General features: G+C 59.0%; 1 protein-coding gene across 1 annotated transcript; it reads right to left on the bottom strand.

Moving 5' to 3' along the window:
* Window positions 1-3,420: 3,420 nt before the first annotated feature.
* Window positions 3,421-8,905, bottom strand: TAPBP (TAP binding protein). Its single transcript, XM_056866293.1, has 5 exons — window positions 8,095-8,905; window positions 5,967-6,299; window positions 4,870-5,196; window positions 3,647-3,736; window positions 3,421-3,530 (listed from the first exon to the last, which is right to left on the bottom strand). The coding sequence occupies exons 1-5, from the start codon at window positions 8,903-8,905 to the stop codon at window positions 3,421-3,423; spliced, it is 1,671 nt and encodes a 556-aa protein (XP_056722271.1).
* Window positions 8,906-15,008: the final 6,103 nt, after the last annotated feature.

Genomic DNA, 15,008 nt, shown 5'->3' with positions numbered 1-15,008 from the left:
ACTGTGCGATAATATCTCTAAAATATTAACATTATAATTACATACCAATGAAATATAATTCTCTCTGAAACCCACCCTTGTGCATTTAATATAAAATATCAAAGTGATTTTATCCTACCTGACAGCAGACTTGCTGTTCATGAGAATGACCCATAGTCACTTTTTTTTCTTTTGTTAGTGCCATTTACCTGACTTTAAATAGTCTTTAACAGGTGTAAATGCTGAAATCTACTGTGGTAAGTATTCTGTGTGGACTTATTTTGTTGTAATTATTTTAAATACATTTTAAAATACTCTTATAAATATATTTCTAAATTTGTTTTTAAATATTTTTAAGATTTTATTAATGCTTTTAAGAATTTTTAAGTTTATTAAATTTTAAGAATTTTGAGAGTGTTGAAAGGATACTGAAAACATGATTCCTGTGGATGATTACATAAGAATTAATACTTGATATTTGTTACTATTCATAGATAACTGGACAGATCCAAAGCAGAGTTTAATCCTTGGGGATGGATTGATTGAAATAAATGAATGAACCGTGCCTCTTGCTGACATAAAATTCTATCAGCATTAATATAAGGGCCTTTCTGTATTTGCCAGATGGCAAAAAATTGTAAATCTATATCTCTGTGTCCTTTTTCTATAAAATGGGGAACCATGGGAGCCTCTAATACCTTATTCCGAATTCTGGACCTGTGCTCCCCTATTCTATATTTTAATGCCCTAAGGGTTTTGCCAATGTAAATTAGATTACAGGCACATTTAATGATGTAAATTGTCCCCTTTGAATCACAATTTGTAAAGGATTTGAGCACAAATCTAAAGCCTGTCTGTTGGCAAACAAATTCTTTCACAGGTAATGATAGATGGCATTGGACACAATGTCCACATGAAAAATGACCCTTAATAATTGGTTGGACATGCTTTTTTATACTGAAATCAGACCGTATGAGATGATCCTTGATTGCTAGAGTTTTTTTTAAACCTATTTTAGGTAAAGAATTGCATCCAGAGATGTCACTAATTATGTGCCAATTTTTATATATTATAGCTTTTATTGCTGGAGCTAAATGTGTATATGTTAAGGAAAAAGATATTGATTTATTCTCATTGATTTTTTTATCTTGTAACAGCTGCTCCCGGTTTGTCATTTTGGCCCTATGAAACGCCCCCAAAATCTCCAGGTATTTCCCAACCCCATTGCTGGTGACCCCTCCGTCCATCCCAAGTTCATCCACAGCTCTGCACTCAACCCCACCTCTCCCCGGCAGCATCACGTCACAAGACACACCGGTTTTAAAAAGTGGTTTATTTCCAGCAGAAGCTGCACAAAAGGCAGGAGTGGCGATGCTCACGCTGCCCTGGGGGGGCTTCCAGACAAGATGGGGTTTGCGGAAATTAGACAGACAAAAGCTTCTTGGCAGGCTCAGAATTCATACCAGACTCTCCCGGATCCTCGCATGATCTGCTCTAACCACCTTTGTGCCGTGGGCATTTGTGGGAAAGAAACAGTCACAGGGGATCCTGGCTCTCCGTCTGAGCCTGGCACAGTCCATGTGGAAAGAGCCTCTGTAGGCCCAGGACTTGCACTGTGTTCTCAGCCCAGTTGGGGGGGGGGGTTAACACATAAGCAGGAACCTGCCCCTTCCACCCCCAGGAAGGTCAGCGGAGAAGCCCCAAACTCCACACAGCTCACACCCCAGCCAACAGCCCTTCCCTTTCCCTCCCATGACTCATTCTTCAAGGGAAACGGGAGCATCTGGTCAGGGCGGTCCAAGCGGTGTCTTCAGGGCTGTCGCGCAAAGTCTTCTAAGACGAGGCCAAAAGCCTTGCGTAGTATCCCCCCCCCCTTCACGAGAGACCCCCAGAACGGAGAAAGCCATTGTGGTGGGGGCAGGATGAGGAACACACACACAAAGATGCTTCTTCTAGCAGAGTGTGGTTGTCCAAGTCCAGCCCGCCCCCACTACACACACAATACAGGTTCACACACCCCACCCCACAAGCCAGGGGTCTTTTCACATTGAGGGGGATGGGGAGAAAGAGGAAGGGTCCAGGGAGGCTCCCCACCCCCGTCATCTGCCACCACTTTGAGCTTCCTCTCCTCTTCAAAGGGATCTGAGGCCAGGCACACATGCGCACACCCCCCACCTGTGAATTCAGCGGTCCCAATTCACTCCAGTTTCTGTGGGGAGAAGAGAGGCACGTGAGATTTGTTTGACGCTGAGATGAGGATGGGGGCGTCACGCCTGCCTGGCTCTCTGGAAGGGGGACTTGGCGTATCCTGACTGTCCCATCGGTCAAAAAAGCTCAATTGGTGAGCTTGCAAAAGGCGGCCTTTTTGGTGGCAGCCCCCCACAATTTGGACCAGCCTCCCCAGAGAGCTGTGCCTGCCCCCCCCAATCTTTCAGGAGGCAGCTGAAGCCAGTTTTATTTGGGGCTGCATTAGACTAATTTAGTTTTTATTTACTGGGCATTTTAAATGGTGGTCTTTTATGTGTTTTTATAACTCATTTTGTTTATTTCATTAGCCACCTTCAGTTCTGCAAAGTAGAAAGGCGGCTAATAAATGTTACATGAATACTGAATCAGGCCCTTGAGGGTCCATCAAAGTCAGTATTGTCTACTCTGACCGGCAGCAGCTCTCCAGGGTCTCAGGCAGAGGCCTTTCACATCACCTACTTGACGTATGCTTTAAATAAAACGGCTAAATATTCTCCCCCTGAATCAGGGCCTTTGAATTGGACACAGCTGGCACTCCTGACGGCACCCACTGTGGTATGAGCGGAAGCCGGGGTTGCCAGCTCCGGGTTGGGAAATTCCTGGGGATTTGGGGGGTGGGTGGGTGGAGCCTGAGGATGGAGGGGTTTGGGGAGGGACTTCAATGGGGCATAAGGCCATCGAGTCCACCTTCCAAAGCGGCCATTTTCTCCAGGGGATCTGATCTCTGTCCCCTGGAGATCAGCTGCAATAGTGGGAGATCTCCAGACACCACCTGGAGGCTGGCAACCCTAGCGGAAGCCCCCTGGTTGAATTCAGACAACCAGTGGGAAGCTGCCTGGAAAAGCTGTCTGGCCTCTGGTCCTGGAAGAGGGGGCAGCCAAAAAACCTCCCAACTGTCAGGCTGTCAGACCCCAAAGGGGTCGCCTCGTCCTGTGTAGAGGCAAAGCGCTTCCTGGCAACAGGGCTGACCGGCCGGCTGGCCTCCTCTGATGGGCAGGAGCTCTTCCAGGCCTCACCCAGCCTTTCTCCACGCCAGGGACCAGAGCAGGGGCCTTCTGTGCCCCACACTGAGCTGCAGCCCCCCACCCCATTGCTCGGTGGGCTCAGGCCCTACAAAGGTCTCTCTTTCAGCCAAGAGAAGCGGCTGGAGGTTTTGCAAGGAGCTTCCTGCAGGCCACTCTCCAACAGCCGGGCCTAAAGGAGGGCTGGCTGACCCGACAGAGCGAGGGGGCTGAACGGCGCGGGTGGCGGGGGGCTCGGGGCTGTCCCGGAATTTACCTGAGCTTTGGTCCTGTCACCAGGGGCTGTAAAAGGAACAAAAGAGAGAAAGATCAGACGGGGACCATGTGAGTGGAGGGGGCGGGCGGGCTGATGAACGGGGGGGGGGATGGGTTTTTTTTTTTGCAAGTGAGTCGCTCACCCCGCCTGAAGAAGAGCTGCATGATCCCATAGAGCCCAAAGGCCACGAGGAAGAGCCCGATGGCGTCCTCCAAGCAGGGTCCTGAGGAGCCTGGGGAGATGGAGGAGGGGAAACGTGAGAAGAGGCCACCGACCCCCCCCCCCGCCACTGGATTTTTATCTTGCCCCTCCTCCACGGCAGCAGATGTGGCTTACTCCTTCCCCTCTGTCATCCTCACAACAGCCCTTTGAGGAAGGCCTTCAACACTCCCCCTGGGACCCCCAAACCGCTCACTGACCGCCCTCAATTTAGACCTCCCCCCTCCCCCAAATATTTGTGCTTGTTCGTTTGCTTGCTCTACCCAAGGGGAAATCACCGCTAAGCTCCTCTCTGCAAAACCCTCCGCTGCTCTTCCAATCCGTTGGTTTGTTTTAGCTTTTCCAGATTGCCCCCCCAAATCCCCCAAACCAGAATTACGTCAGTTTTGCCTAAATTTGGGTAAGCGAGCCAAATCCCCCAAACGCAGCCCAGAATCCTGCCTACAAAGGTCACACATCTGGCAGCCAGGCCTCCGTGTCGGCACACCTGGGCTGAAGGAGCTTCAGGGACCACCAAAATGACAACCCTGTCAAGTAGGGTTGCCAACCTCCAGGTGGTAGCTGGAAATCTCCCGCTATTACAACTGATCTCCAGCTGACAGAGGTCAGTTCCCCTGGAGAAAGGGTCTCTTCGAAAGGTAGACTGTATGGCACTTTCCCCCAACTGAAGCCCCTCCCCTCCCCAAACCCCGCCCTCCTCAGGCTCCGCCCCCAAAACCTCCAGGTATTTCCCAACCTGGAGCCGGAAGCCCCACTGTCGAGTCTCCCATTTTGTGGCTCCGCCAACCGCCTTGGGTCAGAATTCCAAAAATGCCCCCCGGGCTCAAAGAGGACGGGGGGGGGGGACGACGACACCCCCTTTCAAAAGTATCCCTGAAGAGCCCCATCTCAGTCAAAATTCCCCCCAACCCTTGCAAGGGAGACCAGAGGCAAGAGGCCCCGGATTACAGGTGGGGGCACCTGAGGCCGGCCGTTCCCCTACGGCCGCGTGACAAAGACAGAGCCGGGAAGGAGGGGCTTTGCAGTGGCACCCCCCAAGTGCCCCCCCACTCAGCCCTATATGAGCGTCCTTGTGGGGGGCACAACGGGATTAGCCCTCAGAGGGCTGCAGGCTCTGGCGGGGGGCCCGGTGGCTCCTCCCCCTACCTGCCACGTGGAGCTTCACGGCCTTCTGCAGCTCGGCGTCCCCCAAGCCTGCGTGGGCCACGTGGCAGCTGTAGGAGGCGCCGTGGTCCTGCGGCTGGACGGCTCCCAGGCGGGCGTAGCTGGTGAGGCTGAAGGTGCCGTCGGGCGACTGTTTCTGCCCCGACTCCCAGGTGTCTAGGAGCGCTTCCTGGGGAGACCCCGGCCCCCTGCGCCTCCAGCTCACGGACACCCCCAGCGGGTAATAGCCAGAGATCTCGCAGGCCAGCTTGGCGTGGCCGCTGGGGGGCACGGAGAGGAGGGTCGGGCGGAGGGTCACCCGGGGAGGCTCTGTGGGGGGAAACATAGGTGTTGGTAGAAAGTCAAGCGATGGCCTGTTCCCCTCCCCTCCCCCCTCCCGGAAGAAAGAACCGGCAAGTCCTGGGACTCCCACACGGCTGTGCCCCCCCCACCCCGAGTCTCTGCCCAGCCCCCCCCTCCAACCCAGAGCAGAAGTGGGTACAAAGAGGGCAATTACATGCGCTAACTTAGTTATAAACGATGCATTTGATGTTGTTGGGAAAGTAAGCATTACGTATATCTTAATTTCCCACCGCCAAATCTCTGCCTTTTTCCAGGAAAGAAAACCCTGCAGGGTTTCCCCCCACGGCTTCCAAGTTTCTGGAAATTTTTATATCTTTCTGCCCAGTAGAGCAGCTGCCCATGAGCATCCTGGGACAGCCTGGTTCCTGCTGGGGAGGGAGGACGGGACGGACACCCGAACACCTGGGAGCTGCCCTACACTGAACCCGACCCTCGGTCCATCAAGGTCAGTGTTTCCAGCTCGGACCGGCAGCGGCTCTCCAGGATCTCAGGCGGAGGTCTTTTCCATCACCTGGTTGCCCAGTCCTTTTAACTGGAGATGCTGCTGGGGTTTGAACTGGGGACCTTCTGCCTGCCAAGCAGATGCTCTACCCCTGAGCCATGACCCTTCCCCAGGGGCCCTTCCAGAGAAGGAGAAGAAGAGTTGGTTCTTCTATGCCGACTTCCTCTACCGCTTAAGGAAGAATCACCCGGGCCTACAATCCCCTCCCCCACAGCAGAGGGGCCCCCCCACTCACCCACGGTCTTCAGATCCAGGACCTGCTGGGCGTGCAGGTGGGGCAGGTAGACGGTGCAGATGTAGGTGCCCTCATGGCGCACCCCGACGTGGCGCAGGCGGATGGAGACGTTGTTGGTGCCCGGGTCCAGGAAGAGCTCCACGCCCTCCTCCGCCACGGAGATCCGCTTGGCAGCCCCGTCGTAGGCCAGGATCACCCGCCCCGCCCCGCGGTGCTGGTGGCGCCACTCCACCGAGAACGGGGAGGCCGGTGCCGAGAAGCCGCAGTCAAGGACCACGTCTTGGCCCAGGCGGGACTGAAGGTGTGGGGTGCGAGTAAACACAGAGAAGACCACTGGGGGGGGGGCAAAAAGAGGGAACAGAGGTGAGGGGGCAGAGCCTGAAACACACTGACCGCTTTCCACGGGCTCCTGGCCAATCTTTTCGCTGTGGCCCCTCCGAAGAAGAGGAGTTGGTTTTTATACCCTGATTTTCTCTACCTTTAAGGAGTCTCAAAGCGGCTCACACTCACCTTCCCTTCCTTTCCCCACAAGACAACTTGTGAGGTGGGCAGGGCTGAGAGGGTTCAGAGGGAACTGGCAGGCTTCATGTGGAGGAGTGGGGAATCGAACCCGGTTCTCCAGATTAGAGTTCCCCACTCTTCGCCACCACACCACGCTGCCTCTCTGCCGCACGTGGCAGTCTCAAAAGGAAAGGTGGATGGACGGGGTGCCAACGACGGCTGCCCGGAGCAGGCTCCCAGGAAAGGCAAAGGACACGTACGTGGCTGGCCTACCACATATTTGATTAGTGGCTGGCTGCTCTGGGCTTCCCCTTGGCCCCACATTCCAGGAACCCCCACCTCCAAATTCACACACATTTGCCTCCTCAAAGAGGCGTCACAAACTCCCAGCAAAAGTTTTACAAACTTTTTTGGGGAGAAAACAAACTACAGAAATGTTGAGAAGGTGAAGAAGAAAGCAAACCTGTTCCTCTAGGAGGAAAGCGTGTGCTCCCCCTGCTTTTGCACAGTAGTCCCCCCACTCTCCCACACGACTTTGCCCCTCCCCAGATCAGAAACGCTGGCGCAGGATCGTGGCCAATGTTGTCAGGAGCTGGAAACCTCCGCTCAGCCGCCCGGTCCCTCGGAGGCCTTCGGAAACACCGGCTCCTTTAGCCAGCCACGGCCGGCCAGTTCTGGGGCTGCTCATAGAGACCACCCAGCCGGCAGGGCTGTCAGTCCGGGCAAGAGGTCTTGGCGGGCCAGCCTAGGCAGGTTTACTCACAAGGAAGGAAGTCCCACTAGGACTCACTTCCCAGTGTGCTTGCCCGGGACTGCAGCCCCAATTATGCCGAGGAGTTTAACTGCGCGGGGGGGGGGGGGGCGGCGCCAGTCGTGTAAGGGGAACCCACAGTCCGGAGGACGACGGCAGACTTTGGCCTCAAGAGACGCTGGGGGGGGGGGGGCAGAAGCACAAAAGAAACTGGAAACGCCTCCAGGGTTTGCACGTGAGGGGGGGGGAGGTGTCTTCTAAGAGCGCACCTGCCAGGAAATGGTTGTGGAAACATTTACCAGTTACTTTAACAAACGGTTCTGTTTGCCCCCGAAAGGGTCCTCTGACTCTTGCTGGCACCATTTCGGCTGATCGAAAGGCCGCCAGTTGGTTAATCCACCTGATTCATGGCCTTAGAGGGCAATCCCACACCGACCTACTGGGAAGCGTGCTTAGGACTGCAGCCTTAAACTAACTGGCGAGGCCCCCCCCCCCTGTGCTCCTTTGCCCAGCCTGTGTTGCCGCTCCCCTTGTCTGCGGGCGGACAAATGTTGCGGCTTCTCCGCCTGCTGCCTCTCCTGGCTGCAACCGCTGCGGCTAGTTTTTAAAACCACTTTGCTCTGTCCCTTTGCCTCCACTGTTTTCAAGCGGTGAATCGTGGCAGTTATTTGAGGAAGAGATGACTTCCGTGGCTGGAGATGCTGCTTTTCCTCCTGTGTGGAAAGCCCTCGCAGGAGCAGGGCCAGGGGGGCTAACGTCAAGGGCCAGCCCAATCCTGGGAAGCCGGAGGAGACCACCGCCGAGGAGACCCGTCCCGGGCACTGGCAAGCGGCTCCTTTGTCACAGAGGAACGTGCGCAGCTCCCTGCCCACCCACCGTTTTGCGGCTCCGTGCCCCTGACCCCAAACCGCCGAGAGGGGGGCCGGAGAGACGCTGCCGCTTGGGGGGTACCTGTGGTGGCGGTGATGCTGCCGGCGGCCCCCGGCCGGTCCCGCGGCTCCTCGGCGTGCACGATGCTGCTGAGCCCGTAGCCCGCCCCGGGGCTCTGGAGGGTGGCGATGAACCAGCTGCCCCTCTCCAGGGCGCGGGGGCAGCCCTCGCCCCCCGCCAGCCCCGCCGCCCAGGAGACGCGCGCCTCGTGCGGCGAGTAAGCGTTGATCTCGCACGACACCGAGTCGGGCTCCGGCCCCAGCCAGAGGGGAGGGGCGCCGGCCTCGCGGCCCCCCCACAGGCTCCCAGATGGGTCTGCGGAGACAAAGCAGAGGGGGCGGGAGGCGGGGGTGGCGGTTCCTTTTCTGCACGCCCCCCCCTCTCTGCGCCTCGCCCTGCTCTGAGCAAGCGGATCCGCGTCCGCCGGGTGCCTCCGCCTCTGGACTCCACCTGCCCCCCCCCGCCCCTTCTGGCCTCCTTGGCATCGGGCCCCGGGGGCGCGCTCCGGCTCACAAAGCTCGCGGGCCCTGGGGGACGGTGTGGGTCCCAAGGGGCTGCTGGAGCCCAGGGTCGAGACGCCGCCTACCTGGACGCGGCACATTTGGCCCCCTCGACCCCCCAAGGCGCAGCCCCGCCCCCCCGCCCAGGGAAGCCCCTTGGACCTCAACCCGAAGCCGAGGGGGCGGCAAGGCGACCCCAGGGCCCCAAGGCGCGCCCCGGGCGAGCCTGGCTGCCCCCGCCTGTCTTTGGGGTACATTGTTGACCCGCCCCCCTTGCCTCCAGGGGGGACTCTGCGCGGCTTGCCGCGCAACAACCACCCTGCGCGGGAGGTCAGGCCGAGAGGGGGTGGCTGGCCCCGAGTCCCCCGGCCAGCTTCCCGGGGGGGGGGTCTCCCGGGCCCCCGCCCGCCCCTCCCCCCGTCGCCCGGACACGCGCCCCCCGCCCGCGCCCCCCGCCGGCAGGCGTACCCAGGACGAGGAAGGCGAGGCCGGGCTCCACCTCGGGCGGCAGCCGCTCCGCGCCGGGGGCGGGGGGGCGCGAGTCCGTGCCCGGCGGGGCCAGGAGCAGCAGGGCCCGCCGCTGGCTCAGCGCGCCGGGCAGCCCCGAGCCGCCGCCGCCGCCCGCCGCCTCCGCCACGAACCAGCAGCCCAGCCGCGCCGTCGCCGCCGCCGCCCCCGGCCGGGGGGCGGCAGAAGAGGACGAGGAGGCGGAGGGGGCGGCCAGCCACGCCGCACCTGCACGGCCGCGGGAGACAAGGAGGGGGGGGGAGGAGGGTCAGCGCGCCGCACCGCCAGGAAAGCGAAAGCGAAAGCCCAGGCGCGGAAAGCCCCCCCCACCCCCACGGCCTCCCCCCTCCCTCCCTCCCTCCCCCCCGCAGATCCAGACCCCCCCTCCATTGGTCTCGGGGCTCCAGGCCGCCCGCGCGCGACAGGCAGCCGTCCAACCGGCCGAGCCGGCCCAGCGCCGCGCCGCCTCCGGGGAGCGGGTCGGGCTCGGGACCCCCACCCCACCCCACCCCCGGGACTGGCGGGGCGCGACCCCCCCCGCCTCCACCCCGGCGGCTCACCCAGGAGGAGCAGCAGCCAAGGGGACCCCGCCGCGCTCGCCATGCCCGCCCGCCCGCTGCCACTTTCGCTTTCGGGCCGCCCGAGGGAGGGAGCGAGGGAGGGAGGGAGGCGGGCGGGCGGGACTTGGGCCAGGCACGCCCCTGAGCATGCACAGAGCGCCTTCCCCGGCCGCCGCAACGCGCCCGGCCCGACCTGGCGGGGCCGTTGGGAAGAGCCCGAGGGAGGCGCGCCCCTTCTCCGGCGGGGCGGCTGGCGGGGGCCTCGGCCGGCGGGCTCGCAGCCGCGGAGGAGGGCCGGCCCGGAGGGGCCCCCAGCACCGCCTGTCCTACGACCAAGGGGGCCGCCAAGAGCCCCTCGCCTGCCCGCCCCTTCCACCCCCCCCTGGCCGCCGGCAGGCAGGCTGCGGACCACCCGGGTGGGGGGCGGAGGGGGCCCCGCCTAGCTCCCCCCGCCGCATTTCTTAGGGTCTTGGAAAGTCAGCCGTCCCGACCGGCTGGCGGGGGGGTCATAAGAGGCCGGCAGCTGACCGGCAGGCTGGGTCGTGCCCCCCCCCCCCCGCCGCCGCCGCCGCTCATGGACGGGGCGCCTCTTTTCTAAAGGGGCGGCCGGGATTCCTGAAGCGGGACCCCAGGCCGGAGCCCTGCGCTGGGGGGGGGGGGCAGGCCGGCCCCCTCGCCTCGCACGTGGGGAGCGAAGCAGGAAACGCGCCGGGGCACCTTGGGCCAGGCCGGGGCCCCCTCCGCCTCCCCCCTGGCCGGGCAGGCCCGGCCCGGCCCCCTCGCAACCATCCGCTCGTGCCCGGAAAGCCCCGCCACGGGGTGAGTGGAGGGCCCGAGAAAGGAAGCAGAGCAAGGCAGCGCCTCCAGATGCACGTGGCCCGGCCGGCGATGGGGGTCCCAGGGGGCTGCTGCCCCCAGTGCCCAGCAGCCTGCTGCCTCGTTGAGACTCGTGGGCTTTGGAGAGCGGGGGGGGGGCTCCCCGGGGCTTTCTCCTCCTGGCCTTTTCTCTCCAAGGCTGAAGGGCGGCCTCCGGCACCTGCAAGCCACCCATCTGAAGCCGGCCCTGCGGACGGAGACGTGTCCCGCTTCAGCGCCATCGCCACCCCGGCTTCGGGGACGTGCGGTGTTCTCAGCCAAGCGGACGCAGCCGCGGCCTGCCTCGCAGGGGTTTCTTTGGTGAGGGGGAGCACACCCAAAGCAGAGAAGCAGCCCTAGAGTTTGGGGGGACGGACGGACGGACAACAACGCTGTTTGGCTCTTGTCCTAGCACAGCACACTCCTTTCTGCGGCCATGTGGGAATCCCCAGGGCCTGGAAAGAGTTTGCTTCCCCCAGCCCCCAACCCATACGCATGCTTCCTGGGCCTGTGGTATCCCCCAAGCAGAACGACGCCGTAGAGCCCTGCAGATGCAGCCTGGGCCCTGCCACGCTGGACTGTGCCGGGGGCTTCTGCCCTCGGAAAGTGGGGTCCGGAAGCTGCAGCTGACGGGAGGGGGTCGGAGGGACGGAATCACGCCAGTCTCGGTCCGTCTGCGCTGGCGCCCCGTCCGCTGCTGGGCACAATTCAAGATGCCGGCACGAACCTTTCAAGCCCTATACAGTCTGGGGCCGCCTATGCCCTCGTGAACCTCTGCCCCCAGCGAGGCTCACCCAGTCCTCGGCCGTCCTCTGCCTTCCTCCAGTGGGTTAAGGCTTTCGTGTTTCATCTTGCTGTCCCCTCCAGGAGTTGTACATTGTTTTTTTTACGTTACTTATAGTCCGCCTTCCTCACAGGGAATCCTGGAGTCAGTCGTGAGTCATGGGATCGTAAGAGTTGGAAGGGGCCAGAGAGGCCATGTCTTGTCCCGCCCACTGCTCAATGCTGGATCAGCCCAGAGCATCCCTGACAAGTGTTGGTCCAGCCTCTGCTTAAAGACGGCCAGTGGGGGGGGGGGAGCTCACCCACCTCCCTAGGGAGCCCATCCCACGGTCCAACAACTCTTACTGCAAAAAAAAAAAAAAAAAAATCTAATGCCCAGTGGTACCTTTTCTCCCACAATGTAAACCCATTATTGTGAGTCCTCCACTGCCAAATACTTAGAGAGCAATCCTGTCCCCCCCCCCCTCAGCCTCCTCTTCTCCAGACTGAACATTCCCAGCTCCCTCAGCCTTTCCTCGCAGGGCTTCCTGGTCTCCAGGCCCCGGATCCTCGTCACTCTCCTCTGCAACCGCTCTATTCTGTCCACATCCTTTTTGAAGTGAGGCCTCCAGAACTGCACACAGGACTCCAGGTGCGGCTTGACCAATGCAGTAAACAGCAGAACTACGACATCTTGCAATTTGGATGTTGTGCCTCTGTTGAAGCACCCCCAAGATCAAATTAGCCGTTTCTGTCACTGCATCACACTGGCTGCTCATAACTTACGGTCCACTCGTACCCCAAGATCTTGTTCACACACACACAGCTGCCCAGAAGTGTATCCCCCCCCCCACATCCAGTATGCCTGACCCTCATTAGTCAATAGTCAGTCGGTGCCACCGCCAAGGTGGGACATTCCATAACCAGGGGCATTCAGATTTTAGACGTCTGGAATCACCAGAAAGAAGTAGGAAGGACAGCATCCGTGTTCACATGGACACATTAAGCAGTACAGAAATTCCACAATAGGATCCTACTTGCAGTAAAGGCCATACGCAGCAGTAGAGAACCCACCAACCCCTCATCATTTATCCAAGGAAGTCTGTGAACCATTTTGTACACCACAACCCTATTACCTGCTGAGAAAGGCCCTCTTTGTTACTTCAGTTTTGCATAGAATCATAGAGTTGGGAGGGACCACCAGGGTCATCTAGTCCAACCCCCTGCACAATGCAGGAAATTCACAACTCTCTCTCACGATCTGCCTAAGGTCATAGAATCAGCATTGCTGACAGATGGCCCATCTAACCTTGGCTTAAAATCCTCCAGGGAAGGAGAGCCCACCACCTCCTGAGGAAGCCTCGTTCCACTGAGGAACCGCTCCGACTGTCAGGAAGTTCTTCCTAATGTCTGGACGGAAATTCTCAGTTTGGGGAAGGCCAGGAAAGTGGGATCCTTCCTGACCTCCTCAGGCCGGCCGTTCCGCACGTCGGGGGCCACAGCGGAGAAGGGCGCGCACACGGCCAGTGGTTGATGGTAGCCATTTCTAGGTAGACAACTGCAGAAGCCCCCGCTGACATGAACGAAGTTGTCGTGGTGGAGCAGAACGGGGAGAGGCGGCCCTCGCAGATATGAGGCTCCAGGGCCATGAAGGGCCCATACCTTAAACCAAGCCCGGTAACTGAAGGGCAGCTGGTGGAGGTCTTGAAGGGTGGAGGCAACACGCACGCTCCCACCAGCTCCTGGTAACAGCTGAGCCGCGGCTTTCTGCACCAACTGGGGTTTCTGAACTGGTTCTGAGGGAGACCAACGTGCAGAGGGATGCTGCAGCAGTCCAGCCTTCATGTTACCGTGGCCCAGATCAGCAGTTTTAAAGTAAGGTTCCATTTTTCGGGCTAGGCTGAGTTGGAAGGAAGCCTTCTTTGGGCAGCTGCACCGCTGGCTTTCTCCAGCCATACAGCTGGATCCAGTATGACCCCAAGTCTTTTACCTGAGTCAGCGAGGGTCAGTTGAACTCCATCAAAAGTGGGGAGAACAACATCCTTCAAGGCCTCCAACTTTTCAACCAGCATTACCTTTGCCAGTGTGGTGTGGTGGTGAAGAGCGGTGGTTTGGAGCGGTGGACTCTGATCTGGAGAACTGGGTTTGATTCCCCGCTCCTCCACATGAGCACCGGAGGCTAATCTGGTGAACTGGGTTGGTTTCCCCACTCCTACACACGAAGCCAGCTGGGTGACCTTGGGCTAGTCACTGCTTTCAGCCTCACCTACCTCACAGGGTGTCTGTTGTGAGGAGGGGAAAGGTAGGTGATTGTAAGCCAGCTTGATTCTTAAGTGGTAGAGAAAGTCGGCATATAAAAGCCAACTCTTCTTCTTTTTCTTCTTTTCAGGGTTTAGTTTCCATTCATTCACTTCTAGCCAGTTAACCATTGCGGCCAGGCAACGATTCAGGACCTCTACCACATCACCTGGAGATTTGGAGAAGGATATGTAGAGCTGAATATCATCAGCCCCGAAACTACAAATGACTTGTTTTAAGGGCCTTACATAGAGACAGAAAAGCCTGGGGGATAGAATGGCGCCCTGAGAAACCCCACAGGACAGGCCCCCCCCCCGATGACAACTGGTTTCCAATAGCAGTGCTTTGAGTCCGATCCCTGAGGAATGATCTGAACCAGTTCAGCACGCATCCCAGTGTCTACTTCTGCCTCCAGTCGCCTCAGCAAGACAGAATCATCTCCTGTATCAACGGCTGCAGATAAATCCAGGAGCAAGACGGAGGCCGCAGACGGAGGCTGTCAACTGAAGCCAGTAGAGCCGCCTCTGTCCCGTAGCCCGGCCTGAAGCGAGACGGGAAAGGGTCTAGAGCAGATGAGTTATCCGAGAAGACCTGGAGCTGGTTCGACACTGCTCTCTCGGGCCACTCTGCCCAGAAAGGGTGGCTTGGAGACCGGGCGGCAATTGACCACATTATTTTTTCGGTATACCGTTATCAGCAAAACTTGGCAAAGGTATCACAGCCTATTCCAGGGACATCGGAGGCTCTGGTTTTGGCATCAGCAGTTGGGATGAGCGTGGAACAGCGGCTGCTGTAGTAGGAGAGGAGGGACCTCTCTTTGCCGCCCTCAGCGCCACTTTATGGGTCTTACGGTGAGCCTCCATGGGCACCATCCGTCAGGTTCAGGACGAGTTTCTCCACCAGCGCCGTTCTAGATGCCTGCCGGCCCTTTTCAGATCTCCCAGCTCCGTGGGAAACCAGGGGACTGAGTTTTGTCCCAAGGGGGAAGAGGTGGCCGATGGGCAACCTTGCTGATAGCTTCAAGGCACGTCACACTCGTTTCTGCTGCGGCATCAACAGAACACACGTTTGGAATCCAGTAGGATTCATGAGCCTCTGTGGGCAGACCATGTTAACTAGGGTCCTCTCTCATGTGGGGTGCTGGGGGCCACATTCCCCTTGGCTTTATGGCTCCCTGTGTCCGTCCACCTGCGGCAGGCAGAACTCACAGGAGAAAAATAGCCACAGCTCTCAACTTTGGCCACCCATTTCGACACGATGGCTGGGGACTGTCGTACCCAAAAGGGTGGGAGCTACGGGGCTGTCGGGCAGGGGCCAATCTCCTGGCCACGGATCTGGAAAGAAATGGAGGTGGGGGGCCAGAGGGGAGGGGAAGAAA

This window comes from Euleptes europaea, chromosome 1 (assembly GCF_029931775.1).
Source record: "Euleptes europaea isolate rEulEur1 chromosome 1, rEulEur1.hap1, whole genome shotgun sequence".
Taxonomy (NCBI): Eukaryota; Metazoa; Chordata; class Lepidosauria; order Squamata; family Sphaerodactylidae; genus Euleptes; species Euleptes europaea.
Note: the sequence above shows the minus strand (reverse complement) of the source record. Positions and strands in the feature narration are given on the sequence as shown.

Excerpts from the sequence above, each read along its gene's own strand:
- TAPBP (XM_056866293.1), bottom strand. The coding sequence starts at position 8,905 with ATGTACCCCAAAGACAGGCGGGGGCAGCCAGGCTCGCCCGGGGCGCGC. Across the intron at positions 6,300-8,094 it reads GGGCACGGAGCCGCAAAACG|TGGTCTTCTCTGTGTTTACT; the intron begins GTGGGTGGGCAG and ends CCCCCCCCCCAG. Across the intron at positions 5,197-5,966 it reads CCTGGATCTGAAGACCGTGG|AGCCTCCCCGGGTGACCCTC; the intron begins GTGAGTGGGGGG and ends TTCCCCCCACAG.